General features: G+C 42.5%; 1 protein-coding gene across 3 annotated transcripts in view; it reads left to right on the top strand.

The window, feature by feature from the left end:
* Positions 1 to 14,225, top strand: part of LOC122545856 (NACHT, LRR and PYD domains-containing protein 3-like) — an 88,985-nt gene extending 74,760 nt beyond the window's left edge. For all 3 annotated transcript variants that reach the window (XM_087984095.1, XM_087984100.1, XM_087984096.1), the window contains one exon: positions 14,088 to 14,225. In XM_087984095.1, the coding sequence (XP_087840221.1) occupies positions 14,088 to 14,166 (79 nt within the window). In that variant the 3' untranslated portion in view covers positions 14,167 to 14,225. The remainder of the gene's footprint in view (positions 1 to 14,087) is intronic.
* Positions 14,226 to 16,296: the final 2,071 nt, after the last annotated feature.

The following is a 16,296-nucleotide window of genomic DNA, read 5'->3' on the forward strand; positions in this document are numbered from 1 at the left end:
TTCTGATTCAGTATGTGGATGTACCTACTAGAGAAGGTGCAAAACTTGACCTACTCTTGGGAAATAAGGCAGGGCAGGTGACTGAAGTGTCAGTGGGGAACACTTTGGGGCCAGCGACCATAATTCTATTAGTTTTAAAATAGTGATGGAAAAGGATAGACCAGATCTAAAAGTTAAAGTTCTAAATTGGAGAAAGGCCACTTTTGACGGTATTAGGCAAGAACTTTAAAAAGCTGATTGGAGGCAGATGTTTGCAGGTAAAGGGACGGCTGGAAAATGGGAAGCCTTCAGAAATGAGATAACAAGAATCCAGAGAAAGCATATTCCTGTCAGGGTGAAAGGGAAGGCTGGTAGGTATAGGGAATGCTGGATGACTAAAGAAATTGAGGGTTTGGTTAAGAAAAAGAAGGAAGCATATGTCAGGTACAGACAGGATAGATCGAGTAAATCCTTAGAAGAGTATAAAGAAAGTAGGAGTATACTTAAGAGGGAAATCAGGAGGGCAAAACGGGGACATGAGATAGCTTTGGCAAATAGAATTAAGGAGAATCCAAAGGGGTTTTACAAATATATTAAGGACAAAAGGGTAACTAGGGAGAGAATAGGACGCCTCAAAGATCAGCAAGGCAGCCTTTGTGTGGAGCCACAGAAAATGGGGGAGAGACTAAATGAATATTTTGCATCAGTATTTACTATGGAAAAGGATATGGAAGATATAGACTGTATGGAAGAAATAGATGGTGACATCTTGCAAAATGTCCAGATTACAGACGAGGAAGTGCTGGATGTCTTGAAACGGTTAAAGGTGGATAAATCCCCAGGACCTGATCAGGTGTAGCCGAGAACTCTGTGGGAAGCTAGAGAAGTGATTGCTGGGCTGCTTGCTGATTTGTATCATCGATAGTCACAGGTGAAGTGCTGGAAGACTGGAGGTTGGCAAACGTGGTGCCACTGTTTAAGAAGGGCGGTAAAGACAAGCCAGGGAACTATAGACCGGTGAGCCTGACCTTGATGATGGGCAAGTTGTTGGAGGGAATCCTGAGGGATGCACATGTATTTGGAAAGGCAAGGACTGATTCGGGATAGTGAACATGGCTTTGTGCATGGGAAATCATGTCTCAGAAACTTGACTGAGTTTTTTGAAGAAGTAACAAAGACGATTGATGAGGGCAGAGCAGTAGATGCGATCTATATGGACTTCAGTAAGGCATTCGATAAGGTCCCCTATGGGAGACTGATTAGCAAGGTTAGATCTCATGGAATACAGGGAGAACTAGCCATTTGGATTCAGAACTGGCTCAAAGGTAGAAGACAGAGGGTGGTGGTGGAGGGTTGTTTTTCAGACTGGAGGCCTGTGACCAGTGCAGTGCCACAAGGATTGGTGCTGGGCCCTCTACTTTTTTTTCATTTACATAAATGATTTGGATGCGAGCATAAGAGGTATAGTTAGTAAGTTTGCAGATGACACCAAAATTGGAGGTGTAGTGGACAGCGAAGAGGGTTACCCCAGATTACAACAGGATCTGGACCAGATGGACCAATGGGCTGAGAAGTTACAGATGGAATTTAAAAAGATAAATGCGAGGTGCTGCATTTTGGATAAGCATATCTTAGCAGGATTTATACACTTAATGGTAAGGTCCCAGGGAGTGTTGCTGAACACAGAGACTAGGTCCATAGCTCATCGCAGGTAGATAGGATAGAGAAGAATGCGTTTGGTTTGCTTTCATTTATTGGTCAGAGTATTGAGTAAAGGAGTTGGGAGGTCATGTTGCGGCTGTACAGGACATTGGTTAGGCCACTGTTGGAATATTGCATGCAATTCTGGTCTTCTTTCTATCGGAAAGATGCTGTGAAACTTGAAAGGATTCAGAAAAGATTTACAAGGATGTTGTCAGGGTTGGAGGATCTGAGCTACAGGGAGAGGCTGAACAGGCTGGGGATGTTTTTCCTGGAGCGTCAGAGGCTGAGGCGTGACCTTATAGAGGTTTACAAAATTATGAGGGGCATGGATAGGATAAATAGACAAAGTCTTTTCCCTGGGGTCGGGGAGTCCAGAACTAGAGGGCATAGGTTTAGGGTGAGTGGAGAAAGATATAATAGAGACCTAAGGAGCAACTTTTTCACGCAGAGGGTGGCACGTGTATGGAATGAGCTGCTAGAGGATGTGGTGGAGGCTGGTACAATTGCAACATTTAAGAGGCATTTGGATGGGTATATGAATAGGAAGGGTTTGGAGGGATATGGGAGAGGTGCTGGCAGGTGGGACTAGATTGGGTTGGGATATCTGTTCGGCATGGATGGGTTGGACCAAAGGGTCTGTTTCCATGCTGTACATCTCTATGACTCTATGATATAACTCTGGCACAGGTGGGACTTGAAACCAAGCTTCCTGACTCAGAGGCAGGGACACTACCACTGCATCATAAGAGGTCACAGATTATTGGCTGGACTTTTTGGGATGTTGCTAATTCCTCGGGGAAAATTTCCCTGACTGAGTCACATATGACACCTACACAGCAGAATATTAAATAACAAGCTATTCTGCTCCAGCAAGGCCCATCCATGAAAAACGTTGACTATCCCAATCTCTGAACCAAGACTTGAGTGTCGGTTTCAAGATTTGAAAATGTGCATATACCATACGTTAATATGAAGATCAGCACAATGCAGCAACCATGTAAAAAAAAAAGCATGGATTCCATCTTGTTTGGAAATGCTCCATCGCTTCAGATTAACATTGTCACAATACTGCTCCTTTAACAAGGTTATGCTGTCCTGGCCTTTTTTCCTCTTAGAGAAGCCATATAAACAGCAACTACAGGGTAGCACGGTAGCTCAATGGTTAGCACTGCTGCCTCACAGCGTCAGGGACCCGGGTTTGATTCCATCCTTGGGTGACTGTGTGACATTTGCACATTCTCAACGTGTCTGCATGGGTTTAATCTGGGTGCTCTGGTTTCCTCCCACAACTCAAAGATGTACAGGTTAGGTGAATTGGCCATGCTAAATTGCCCGTAGCGTTCAGGAATGTGTAGGTTAGATGCAGTAGTGTGTGGAAATGTAGGGGAATGGGTTTGGGTGAGATCCTGTTTGGAGTGTCGGTATGGATGTGTTGGGCCAAATGGCCTGTTTCCACACTGTACAATTCTAATTTGAAAGTTCTGGCTTGGATGGGCTTTAATTATAACTAACACATGCTGCCTCAGGCAAAAGGCTTTCAAGTTTAAAACAAAACTCTCGTACAATGAAAGGGGAATGGCCAGTTCTTCAAGCTCGGCTTTTCTATTGCTTGGTTTCAGCAAGCAGAATTGTGAAGTTGCTGGACTCAAATAAGCAGGTCCTCCCTCTCTCTGACATCATTTTTGTAAGAACCAGTGTTTGTTTTTTCCTTTTATGCCAAAGTGTGTTCATGGGAATTGTTGCAATTATTTGGAACAGCATCATTAATTTGGGATAATCGGTTGGGTTTTCAGACAGGTTAAATTATTCTGTATTCTCTTCTCTCTTGTTTGTGTTTTATTTAGTAATCCTGCAAATAAATTCTGTCTCGTTTAAGACTGAATGGTTGGGCCAGCTGCATTCCTCCTGGAATATCCCCTCTACATCTGTTTAAAACAACAAGCAAAGTTAGAGTTCGGGATACTTTCTTGAATGTTTTGAGGGGTCCATAACAGGGGTCCATGCAGGATTTGTTCTATTGTTCCAAATTAAGATTAGGGTTGCTGGACTCGAAAGCAGCGAGTGGTAGGTGTTAGTATCTTTTGATCTGGATGTTGAATTCGGTTGGTTTAAACAGTGGTTGGGATAGCAATGACTCTTTCAGTCACTAAGAGTTTTATGGGGGTGGAAGAAGTGATTTTGAGGGCCTTGGAAAAGCTGAATAAGGAAAAGCTGCTGGAATTAGCAGACAAGCTGGGGTTGGAACTGCCTCCTTCTGTGAGAATGAGAGAGATAATTACAACAATAGCCCAACATTTAAATTTGCTGGGAACGCCATCAGAATCTTTAGAGATGACGAAAGTACAATTGAAAATGAAGCAGCTTGAGTTAGTGGCAAAAGACAAGGAAAGGGCAACAGAAATGAAACGGTTTGAATTATGATTCAGAACAGAATAAAGACAGGTGCAAAAAAGAGAAAAAGAGAGAGGAAAGAAAGAAAAGAAGAGAGAGGAAAGGAAGAAAAACAAAGAGTTTGAACTCCAGAGATTGGTACATAGACAGGAAAGTCACCCTAAAAGGATATAGATGAAGGCTGAAGTGAAGGTAAATGAGGGAGAGAGTGAGGATGAGCAAACCTATGGTAGCCAAATGACAGTGAGACTATATATTCAAGACTGCCTAAATTTGATGAGAAATGATTCCATCTCATTTGGAAAGGTGGCGAAACAAATGTGGTGGCCGGTGACCATGTGGGTTTTGTTGATCCAAAAAAAACACTTGTCAGTACAGATAGTGAGTTATTCACCTCATTATCAGAGGAGGTGAAGAAAGCTATCTTAAATGCATACGAGCTGGTGCCAGAAGCCTTCTGAAAATGTTTCAGGAAACCTAAGGAAGGACCCTGGTCAAACCTACATTAGATTAAATTACTTACAGTGTGGAAACAGGCCCTCCAGCCCAACAAGTCCACACTGACCCAGACCCATTCCCCTACACCTAACACTACAGACAATTTAGCATGGCCAATTCACCTAACCTACACATTTTTGGATTGTGGGAGGAAACCAGAGCAAACCCACACAGACACAGGGAGAACGTGCAAACTCCACACAGACAGTTGCCTGAGGCGGGAATTGAACCTGGGTCTACTGATGCTGTGAGGCAGCAGTGCTAACCACTGTACCACCGTTTGATAGGATCAAATGAAGCAATTTTGATAGATAGATAAGGGCATTTCAAAAAGTGCAAACCTGTGACACTCTTAGAGAAACGATTATTTTGGATGGGTTCAAAAATTCACTGCCTGAAGGAGTGAGAATTCATGTGGAATAGCAAAGAGTTAAAACGGCAAGATTAGCAGCTGAAATGGCTAATGATTGTGGGTCAGTCCAGAAATCAACTTTTGGCTTCCAAAATCGGTTTCAATCCGTGAGGGATAGAAATTGGGGAAATGAGAAATCCTCACATGATCAGAGAAAGGTACATCTGCGTGAAGATCATAAGGATAACTTACTACATTTTAAAAAGGAAACCCTTGATGGGGAAAGAGGAGTTAAATAGCTCTGGTGCTTGCATTTCAATAAAGTAGACCATATGAAGTCACAGTGATGGTGGGATAGAAAAAGCACTGAGATGCCAGAGGTAGGGAAATTGGATACGCCAGTGAATTTTGTTGGAGTGATGATGGAAAACGAAGTGAAGGCTCGAAAACTGCATCAGACTGTACAAGTTGATTTGAGATTGGTTAAGGAGGAAGTTCTAGATCATCTTAAATCATATATCTGCAAAGGTAAAGTTTATTTTGTATACGCAAGGAGTAGCAGGTAAATAGGTTACGATATTGAGATATAGGACCCTCTCAATCTTTGATGTTGAAAGATGAGGAGATATGTGCTTCTGAAGGACTATTGTCAGAAAATGTACTAGTAACAGGAATTCACAGTGAGACAGGAAGCACTCAATTACGTAGAGTGAGGTTAGAGTGTCCAGTGAAGAGAGGAGAAGTCGTGGTAGGTCTCCTGGACAAACTCTCAGCTCCAGGAACACAATGTGTCCTTGCTAACAATATAGCTGGTTCACAGGTAGGAGTGCTGCCTACTGTGGTTGAAAAGCCACTATCCAAATGATTAGGATAAGGGAATTCTGTTTGTACCTTTTGCCATTGGAGATGCATTAAATGAATCAACCATCAAAATTATTTTTCGAGCATGAAGTGAGATGACTGCTAACATTTATTAAGGAAGAAATGGTAAGTCATAATTCAGAGACTACATATTTTGACTATGTGTCAGATTTTTAGCAATGAATAAAGAGAGCCAGGATTTGGCTAGACAACATTAAATGTATCATAGTATTCAATGAAACAGAAACAGACATGAAATCAAAAACTCACAATTTTGCTATCGGGGATATGGTGATAGATGCATCTTTAAAAGTAAAGTTTAGTGGATCTTATCACGTCTAAAGAGAATTGAGTTAGTCGAACTATTTGGTAAGGACTCCAGACAGTGTCAAAAAGTGTGGTGCTAGAAAAGCACAGCTAGTCAGCATCCGAGAAGTAGGGCAGCTGAAATTTTGAGCATAACCTTTTTCCTGACGAAAAGCTTATGCTCAAAACGTTGACTCTCCTGCTCCTCAGATGCTGCCTGACCGGCTGTGCTTTTCCAGCACCACAATTTTTGACTCTGGTCTCCAGCATCTGCAGTCCTCATTTTCTCCAAAGACTCCAGACAGAAAGAAATTTCACAGAGTGTATCATGTGAATATGCTCAAAAGTTATTTTGACAGTGAAGGAAAGCCAAAGGCGACTGTATTATTGGTTACAACACAAAGTGAAGAACAAAGTTCAGAGATTCTGAATTGGACATACTTCAAATTAAATTGGACAGTGGGGGAGTAGTTAAAAATTGGGATAAATTACTCAGTTACCTTCCAGAGGAAAATCAAAATGAACTGAAAGAGATATTACTGTGACATGAGGACATAAGTGGGATTGAGCTGGGAAGTACTAATCTAATTATTTATGATGTAGATCTTTGAGATTCTGTTCCGATTAAGCAACATCCTTCTAGGCATAACCCTGTAAAGTTGGTACAGATACAAAAAAAAAGATTGAACGCCTGCTCTAAGACAGCAGAATAAAAGCGAGTTACAGTGGCTGGATCTCACCCGTAGTAATGGTGCCAAAACCAGATGTTACCCAGTGGTTATGTGTGGACTGTCACAAGGTCAGTGCAGTTACAAAGGCAGATGCATATCTGATTCTGCATTTGGAAGGCTGTGTTGAAATGGTGGGTCAAAGCAACTTATATTTCTCAGTTGGACATGCTCAGAGGATACTGGTAGGTACCATTGTCTGAAAGACAGAAGACAATTTCAGCATCTGTAATGCTGAATGGACTGTATCAGCTTAAAATCATGCTGTTTGGAATAAAAAAAAACACCAGCTCATTTCAAAGATTAACCAATAAGGTTCTATCCCGGATTACCCAATTGTCTCATATATATAGAAGACCTGGTGATTTTTAGTCACACGTGGAAGGAGTATTTGCAACATTTATCAGACTTGTTTGATCGGCTTCGGTAGGCTTGGTGATAAACTTGGCTAAGAGTGAATTTGTCAAAGCCCAAGACAACTGTCTGAGCCATGTTATTGGACATGGACAAATGGTCCCGTGGAATGCAAAAACAAAGGTAATTGGGGAGTTTCCCATACCAATGATGATGAGACCTGTACTACGATTCCTGGGATTGAGTGTATTTCATTGAAAACTCGTACCACATTTTAGCAGTGTGGCTACTTCACTCGCTGAATTGCTAAAGAAAGGCAAGAAGTTTCATTGGACAGTGGATTGTTGAAAGGCATTTGACAGCGTGAAAGCTGTACGAGACACTGGCTCAGTAGTAGCCACACCTGATTACGTAAAGCCATCCAAGGTGACTATCGATGCAAGTTATCTTTGTGTTGGGATTGTGCTATTACAGCAAGAGGACAAAAGGATTGAAACACCCATTGGGTATTTCTCCAGGAAATTGAGCATTCATCAGCAGAAAGATTAGACAGTTGCGAAGGAGAGTTTGAGCTTGGTGTTGGCATTGCAACATTTCAATGTTTATGTTGCTAGTAAGGTATCTGAGACAATCACATGCACCCATTGAAATTTACGAAGAAATTTAAGGTCAAAAATGCCAAACTGTTTAGACGGAGTTTGTTGTCACAATTCAATTTGAAAATTGTGCAGGTGGCAAAACGAGAAAATGTGATTGCCGACATATTATCAAGACTTGAATGAGAAATGGAGGCGTTCGGTAGTGGGAGTAAAACAGACTGAAATAGAATGCAGTAGTGTATGATTGCATGATTATTACCAACGTAATGTATATGTGGGTTGTAGTGTACTAACAATTTAAGATTAAGGGGTTTTAAAATGAAGCCATCTTTAAATATTGCTGGTTCTTTTTTTAAGGGGGAAGGTGTGATGATGTTGCTCCTTTAACAATGTAATGTTTTCCTTGGCTTCTTTTTCAGAGACGTCGTAAAAGCAGCAATTCAGAAAGGTCTGGCTTGGGTGGGTTTTAGGGCAAATTTGATTACAGCTAACAGATACTGCCTCAGGCAAAAGGCATTCAGGTTTAAAGAAAACACTTGTACAATGAGAGGGGAGTGGCCAGTTCTCCCAGCTCAGCTTTCCTCTGGTTTAATTTGGCTTGAGCAGGCAGTCAGTTATGAAGCTGCTGAATCCAACGAAGCAGGTCCATGCTGATTCTCCCTCTCTCTGACATCCCTCCTGAAAGACCCTGTATTGGATTTTACCTTTTCTGCCAAGGCGTATTTATGGGGATTTGTGCAAGTATTTGGAACTGCAAAATAAATTGGGTTAATCTATAGGGTTTCAGATACATAAAGTTATTCTGTATTCTGAACTCTTTAGTTTGTGTTTCATTCGGTAATCTTGCAAATAAATTCTGTTTTGTTAAAACTAAGTGGTTTGACCAGCTGCATCACTCCTGGAATATCCACTATACACCTGCTTAAAACAATGCGCAAAGTTAGGGTCTGAGCTACTTTTGTGAAATGTTTTTAGGGGTCTGGCCTGGTCCATTACACATTAATAAACAAATGAAGAAATAATTACAGACAACACATCAACAACAATAGAGCATAACATCTTTAAAGGGACTTCTCAGTAAATATATTAAGCACAAGTTTGTTATGACTCAATTAGAATAATCAGGCAGTCTGGGCTATTTTGAGAGAACGTTTCCCTTCATTGGAGAGTCTTGGACAAGAGGGCATAATCTTAGAAGGGGAACCAATGTATGACAGAGATGAGGAGGAATTTCCTCTCTCAAAGGGTTGTGAGTCTTTAGTACTCCTTGTCACAGAGAGCAGTGGGACAGAGTCCTTGTGTACATTTAAGGCTGATATATATTCTTGGTCAGTTGGGGAATCAAGCATTAAAGGGTAAGGGCAGGAAGGTAGATATGAGGTATATGAGATCATCCTCCACCAGGTCTGCAAAGTCCCAAATCGGGCACTAGACTCAAACTCTACCCTGGGCCCACTGTATCAAAGCAGTCTCCGAAAAGAAGATGGAGTGGACGAGCCTCGGGCTCCCCGCCAACCCCCCCCCCCCCCCCCCCCCCCCAAACCTGCCATCTTGCCTGGAACTCTCTTCCCAGACAATGCATTCCAGACCCCAGAACTCTCTGGGTGAAAAAGCTTCTCCTCAACTCCCCTCTAAATCACCCAATTTTCACTTTAAAATGATACCCTCTTCATAATTGACACTTCGACTAGGACCCATTTTGTACCCACCCTGCCCATGGGCTTCATAATCTTATACACCTCCTTCAGGTCCTTCTCTGTTCAAAGCAAACAGCTCAAGTTTATCCAGCCTATCTTCATTGCTGAAATGCTCCATTCCAGGCTACTTCTTGGTGAATCTCCTCTGCACTCCCTCCAACAGACCTTCCTGTTCTTATAATCTATACCTCGACTGATAAAAGCAAGAGCCCTGTACACTTTCTTATGTCACGCCATTAACCTGTCCTGCCACCTTCCGGGATCTGTGGACAAACACTCCAAAATCCCTCTGTTCCTCTGAGATTACTGGTCTCCTATCATTCATTGAGAACTCCCTTGTCTTTTTCCTCCTTCCAAAGTGCATCACCTCACATTTATCATGGTTACAATCTGCTTGCATTGATCAAAGGGAAACAAGCTTCAACCATTTGGTAACGATGTTGCCATATTTCAGACGTGTTTTTGCATTACCCTCAACTTATGAAATGGGCCATACAAAACAAATACTTCCTTTTCTTTTCATTGAAACATTTTGTTGACATGAAAAAGCATCAGTAAAATATTCGCCCGACATCCCAAGTAAAACTTAACATGTCAGTTTCCAATCCTCGATGTACTTGGCTGAGGCACAATAAAGTTCGTTGTGCACAGACACAAGGTTTCTACGCAGGGGTGTCCCGTGAGCATATCTATAATACCTTCCGAGAAACAGTCACATCTCACTCCCTGTTCAACATGAGTTCACTTTAATCCAATCAATTTCGTTTTGCAAAACAGATTCGACGCAGGGACAAGGAGAATTCGCACACACACCTCACCATCCTGCTGTCTCTGCTTTCCAATCTAAGATCATGTTGGAAAAGGGCTCCTGGGCTGGAGCTCATCTGCTCTGACAGATTCTCTTTTTCTTTCTTTACTCTCTTTCTTTTAGCTCACTTACCTTGTCCTGACCTTGAATGTCATCGGCAATGGTGAAAGTCCAGCATACAGACCTCGTGTGGGCCCAGGGTGGAGGAGAGTGGGCCCAGGGCGCAGAATTCGATCAGACCCAGGGCGGAGGAGAGTGGGCCCAAGCCACAGAGCTTCAACAGGCCCAGGGCGGAAGAGAGTGAGCCCAGGACACAGAGCTTGAACAGGTCCAGAGTGGGCCTGTTACCTTCAGTCCACAGTTGCCTAAGTGGCTATCGATGAAATATCACACATAATTCTGTCATTATCTCGATGAAAATTTTAATCAATTTTCACTTCAGTGCCAGCATATCCACCTAGTATTGCAATTCTGTCCTCAGCCTGGGCTATTGATCATGAGGATTTTCTTGAGCGTGCTGAAGTTGCGGTTTTGGTTCAGAAAAAGACGAAAATACGTAGAGACAGCAGAGATCGAGTTAGTCCTTACAAGAGTATAAAGGCAATAGGAGTACACTTAAGAGGGAAATCAAGAGAGCAAAAAAGGGGACCTGGGATATCTTTGGCAAATAGGGTTAAGGAGAATTGAAAGGGATTTTATAAATACATTAAGGACAAAAGGATAACTCGGGAGAGAAAGGACCCTTTAAAGACCAGCAAAGCAGCCTATGTGTGGAACTGCAGGAGATTGGGGAGATAATAAATGAATATTTAACATCAGTGTTTACTGTAGAGTAAGAAATGGAAGATATAGGATATGGGGAAATAGGTGGTGACATCTTGAAAAATGCCCATATTACAGAAGTGGAGGTGCTGGATATGTTAAAACGCATAAAAGTGGGTAAATCCCCAGGGCCTGATCAGGTGTACAATAGAACTCTGTGGGAAGTGAGGGAAGTGATTGCTGGACACCTTGCTGAGATATTTGTATTATTGAAAGTCACAGATGAGGTTCCAAAATATTGGAGGTTGGCTGCTGTGGTGCCACTTTTTAAGAAAGGTGGTAAAGAAAAGCCAGGGATCTATGGACCCTTGCATCAGTGATTGACAAGTTGGAGGGAATCCTGAGGGACGGGATGTACATGGATTTGGAAGGGCAAGGACTCATTAGGGATAGTTAACATGGCTTAGTGCATGGGAAATCATGTCTCACCAACTTGATTGGATTTTTTTGAAAAAGTAACAAAGAGGATTGATGAGGGCAGTGCAGTGCACATGACCTCTATGGACTTCAGTAAGGCATTTGACAAGGTTCCTCATGGTAGACTGGTTAGCAAGGTTAGATCTCATGGAATACAGGGAGAACTTGCCATTTGGATACAGAACTGGTTCAAAGGTAGAAAACAAAGGGTGGTGGAGCATTAGTTTTCAAACTGGATGCCTGTGAACATGTGTGGGTGCTGGGTCCACTATTTTTCTTCATTTATATAAATTATTTGTATGTGTGCATAAGAGGTATAGTTAATAAGTTGCAGATGAAACCAAAATTGAAGATGTACTGGACAGCGAAGAAGGTTACCTCAGACAGCAATGAGATCTTGGTCAGATAGGCCAATGAGTGAGGAGTGGCAGATGGAGTTTAATTTAGATCTATGTGAGGTGCTGAACTTTGGAAAGGCAAATCAGAGCAGGACTTATACACTTAATGGTAAGGTCCTAGGGAGTGTTGCTGAGCAAACAGACCTTGGAGTGCAGGTTCATAGCTCCTTAAAAGTAGATAGGATAGTGAAGAAGGTGTTTGGTATGCTTTCCTTTTTTGAACACAGCATTAAGTATATGATGAGTATTGAACCCATTTCTACTCTATTCCCCTTGCAAGAGCCCATGAACCTATCTTCACTCTGTTCCCATAGCAACAGCCTCTGAACTTGTCCTGAATCTGCTTCTGTAGGAATTCCCTGTGAACCCATCCCCATTTTGTACTCGCAGCAATAGCCTGTGAGACCACCTTGACTGTACCCCTAGCAATGACCTGTGAACCCATCCCCATTTTGTTTTTCTAGGAACAGCCTGTGATCCCATATCCCTTTTTTACTCTTAGCAATGGCCTATGAACCCAAGCCAACTCTGTACCCCAGCAACAAAGGCTAAGGAATCTATTATCCCAGCAACGGACTGTTATTCCATCCTCATTTTGTTCACCTAGCAACCGCCTGTGAACCCATCCCCACTCTGTTCTTGTAGCAGTGGCCTCTGAATTCGTCCCCATTTACAACAGTATGAGAACCCATCCATATTCTGTTGTTCTAGATGCAGCCTGTGAACCCACTCTCACACTATTCCCCTAGAAATGACCTGTGTACTCATCACTACACAGGTGCCTTCACAATGGCCTGTGAACGGATGCCCTCTTTGTTCCCCTAGCAATGGCCTGCGAATTCAACCATATTCTTATCTCTGAGCAAAAGCCTGTTAACCCATCACCTGTCTGCTCCCCTAGCAAGAGCCTATGAGCCGATCCCCACTCTGTTCACTTAGCAATAGCCTGGGAACCCCTCATGACTCTGTTCCCCTAGCAATGGATCCTGAACCCATCCCCATTTTGTTCCCCTAGTAATGATCCGTGAACCTATCCCCACACTATTCCTTAACAATGGTTTGTGAGTGCGAGTGTGGGATGGCGATGTGGAGGGAAAGGGAACAAGGAAGAGAGATGAATTCTACTGAAGTCAGGTCGGAATGGGTCACCCAGAGCTGAAAGTAAGAACAGAGCATCTGAAACCCAACACTTGAGCTCAGCCCCAATCCCTTCCCCCGTTAAGGACCAGGTTTTGGGGGCCGAGTTTGTTTTTCTGCAGCTCAACTTCTTCAACGCAAAGACACACAACAATGTAGTTCACTCCGCTGCTTAGGACTGTTTAATATAAATGTTTATTATTTACAAATTGAAGTTATAGATACAGTCAGTGGAATAGTGCCTATTCTCACTGTCCTCTGAGTTGAGAGAACCTTTGAAAAATCTCCCTGTAACCCCTTGTACGGTAAGTTTGAATAAACTAGCACTATCCTCGATCTGTTACCATAGCAACATGGTGCTTCATTGCTGAAACATTGAACTGAAATGAGAAAATCCTGGAAGGATTGATTAATAAATGAATTTGATTGATTGATGAATTCGGGTAATGGGGTATTTCAGCACATTCTTCAGCTGCTGTCTGAACTTAGTCTGAGTCACAGCATAAATCGCGTTGTTTGTGCAGCAACTGAGGAGCTGCAGCATGAAGCCCAATTCCATCACAAAATAATGTAGATACACAAATTGATACCCAATCCAGGCCATCCGATACCAGGTAAAATACACCATTAGCGTTGACCATAACACGATGAAATTGGCCGAGATCACAAACAGTAAAATTATGGATTTTTTTCGATTTCTCATTTCTGTGTCACACTGAACATCCCGATTGGTGTGAGCCCGGAGTCTCCTGCGGGCTCTGCTGGTCACTAAAATGCGTCTGACGGTGAAAACATTGAGCAGCACAATCAGGAGAAATGGGAGAGCCGGGTTTAGAATGTAGTGGAGGAACTCGATTGAGACCCAGACATGAGAGTAATAAACGCCGTCCGTTCCAATACAAAACCAGGGGTCATACCCGAGCTGGTACCAAGGTGTGAGCATAAAATACCAGAAAATGTTCTTTAAACAGCTCAGCACAGTCACTGTTCCCAGAACCACAGCTGTCGTTTTCTCACTGCAATATTTACTTTTCAGCTTCTGGCAACAAATGGCTACAAATCGATCAAAGGTGAAAGTGACGGTGAACCAGACAGAACAGTCAGTGGATGCATAAAGCAGGACGGCATGGATATTACACAGGGGGATGAACTGCAGGAAATAAAACTGTTCTTGATAAACAATGGGAATGTCTCTCAATATCAGATCGAGGATGATGACCAGTAGATCAGCCACTGCCATGGCTCCCAGGTAACATTTGACACACGGAGACAATCCACAATCTTTATAAAGCAGAATGAAAATTGTCACAACGTTAACTGCGAAGAAGGAAAACAAACAAATTAAACATCAGCCTGGAGGCAAATTTACCAGTTTGATTCAAGTGAGTCACCGTATTCAGAAATTTATTGAAATAATTGGTAAATTCTGAATTACTTACAAAAATGTGACATAAAATACAAGAAAGATTCCCTGCCCAAACACACAGACACACATCCATAAGAACATGGTTTCCTGAACATTCCCACACACTCCATCACTAGAGAGCAGACACATGTCATTTTACAGTTCCCAATATGGAAGGTAAAAGCGTAGCGTGCTGAAGGAATCTCACTCAGTTCCTTGAAGACGAACAGAGGTTGGAAATTTCTGTCTTTTCGTTAAACTGTGGCCCGTTCTCTGTCATGAAGAAATGTAAACGCAGGGAAAATGTATTACACCTTTAATTCTCTGAGGGGAGTTTGAAACATTATCTCCTTCTCCCTGGTACAGGACTTCTTCCCTTGAGATCTTATCTTTTGTTCAATTAACTGATAGCCGGCTGTGCACAAATTATATCAGTTGAAGAGTGTTTCAGAAAATGTTGATTATAGAATGTGACAGACTCATTAAGAACAACATTACAAAGACCCTTCTGTTCATTAAGCTTGGTGAGACCCACTCAGCCTCATGGTGAAAATCTCTCCCTAAACTTGACTCACCCAGCACCTTACAAACAAAATGAACAAGGCAATACCTTGATCATTTGATGTAAGGTCCACTTTTACGATCATACAGATGCACTCCCATAGTTAGAGATTCCCCCCCCCCCCCCCCCCATATACTTTTCAGTTTTGCTTAACATTCCTAAACATGAAATGTCCTGGATGTTCGGTTTGCAGTATCGGTCACCCAGTAGCTAGTTCTCTAATGCCATTTAATGGTATCCATTTCCCTCAAAGTATGCAATGAGTTCCTCAATCTTTTTTGAGAATATAACACCCATTCAGATAGACTGCCTTTCATTCAGCTTTTCGAACCATTATTCCCTACTCCATTGTTACTGTTAATCTGTATTGTGACTGGTCAGGAAACAGTCTGACATCGTTACACTCACAGAAGCAGACCTGATGGATGATATTTCAGGAAGCCCCATCACAATCCCTGGGTATATCCTGTCCCACCAGCAGGACAGACCCACCAGGGAATACAGTCAGGAAAGGAGTTACCCTGGAAACCAAGAAATATTGACAAGGAAATCACCTGATGATAAACATTACTGCCCTTCACACCACCTCCCAGTGGTAGCTCAATTCCCCTCGATGTTGAAAACAAATCAGAGGAAGCTCTGAGGGTGATGAGGACACAGAACATACTCTGGGTGTGATACTTCAATGTCCATCACCAAGTGGGTCTCCACAGGTCCATCACTGACTGAGCAGGGCGAGACATCAAATACACAGAAGCCAGACTGTGGGAAGTGATGAGTGAACCAACAAGAGGACAACGTTCTCGCCAAACTACTTGTCACAAATATATCTGTCCCGAACAGTATCTGTAGGAGTACCCAGCACACAGTCCTGGTGGAGATAGTCTCAGCCTCATATTGAAGATACCATCCCCTGCGTTAAGTGGAACTACATCCTGTGAAGTAGAACATACTTCTAAAGGACAGAGTAAATGGAAACTGGGAATCCATGAGGCTATTGATGCTGCAACTATCAGAAGCTGCTGCATCAATAGCCTTCCCTCCATCATAAAGTCAAAACGGGGCTGTTCACTGATGATTCCAGAATGTTCAGCACCATTCGAAACTGCACCTGTATTGAAGCAGACTATTCAGCTCATCAAGAATTTTAAAACAGGAACAGTATGAGGCCATTCAGCCATTCGAGCAGTTACTCAGCATTTGGAGCAGATCTTTTAAGCTCTCATGTCTGTTACACAGGAAATAGAAGGGAACATTCAGCCTTGCAAAGCTGCTACA

Source organism: Chiloscyllium plagiosum, unplaced genomic scaffold, assembly GCF_037043375.1.
Source record: "Chiloscyllium plagiosum isolate Xiang-an unplaced genomic scaffold, Cpla_swu_hap1 HiC_scaffold_47, whole genome shotgun sequence".
NCBI lineage: Eukaryota > Metazoa > Chordata > Chondrichthyes > Orectolobiformes > Hemiscylliidae > Chiloscyllium > Chiloscyllium plagiosum.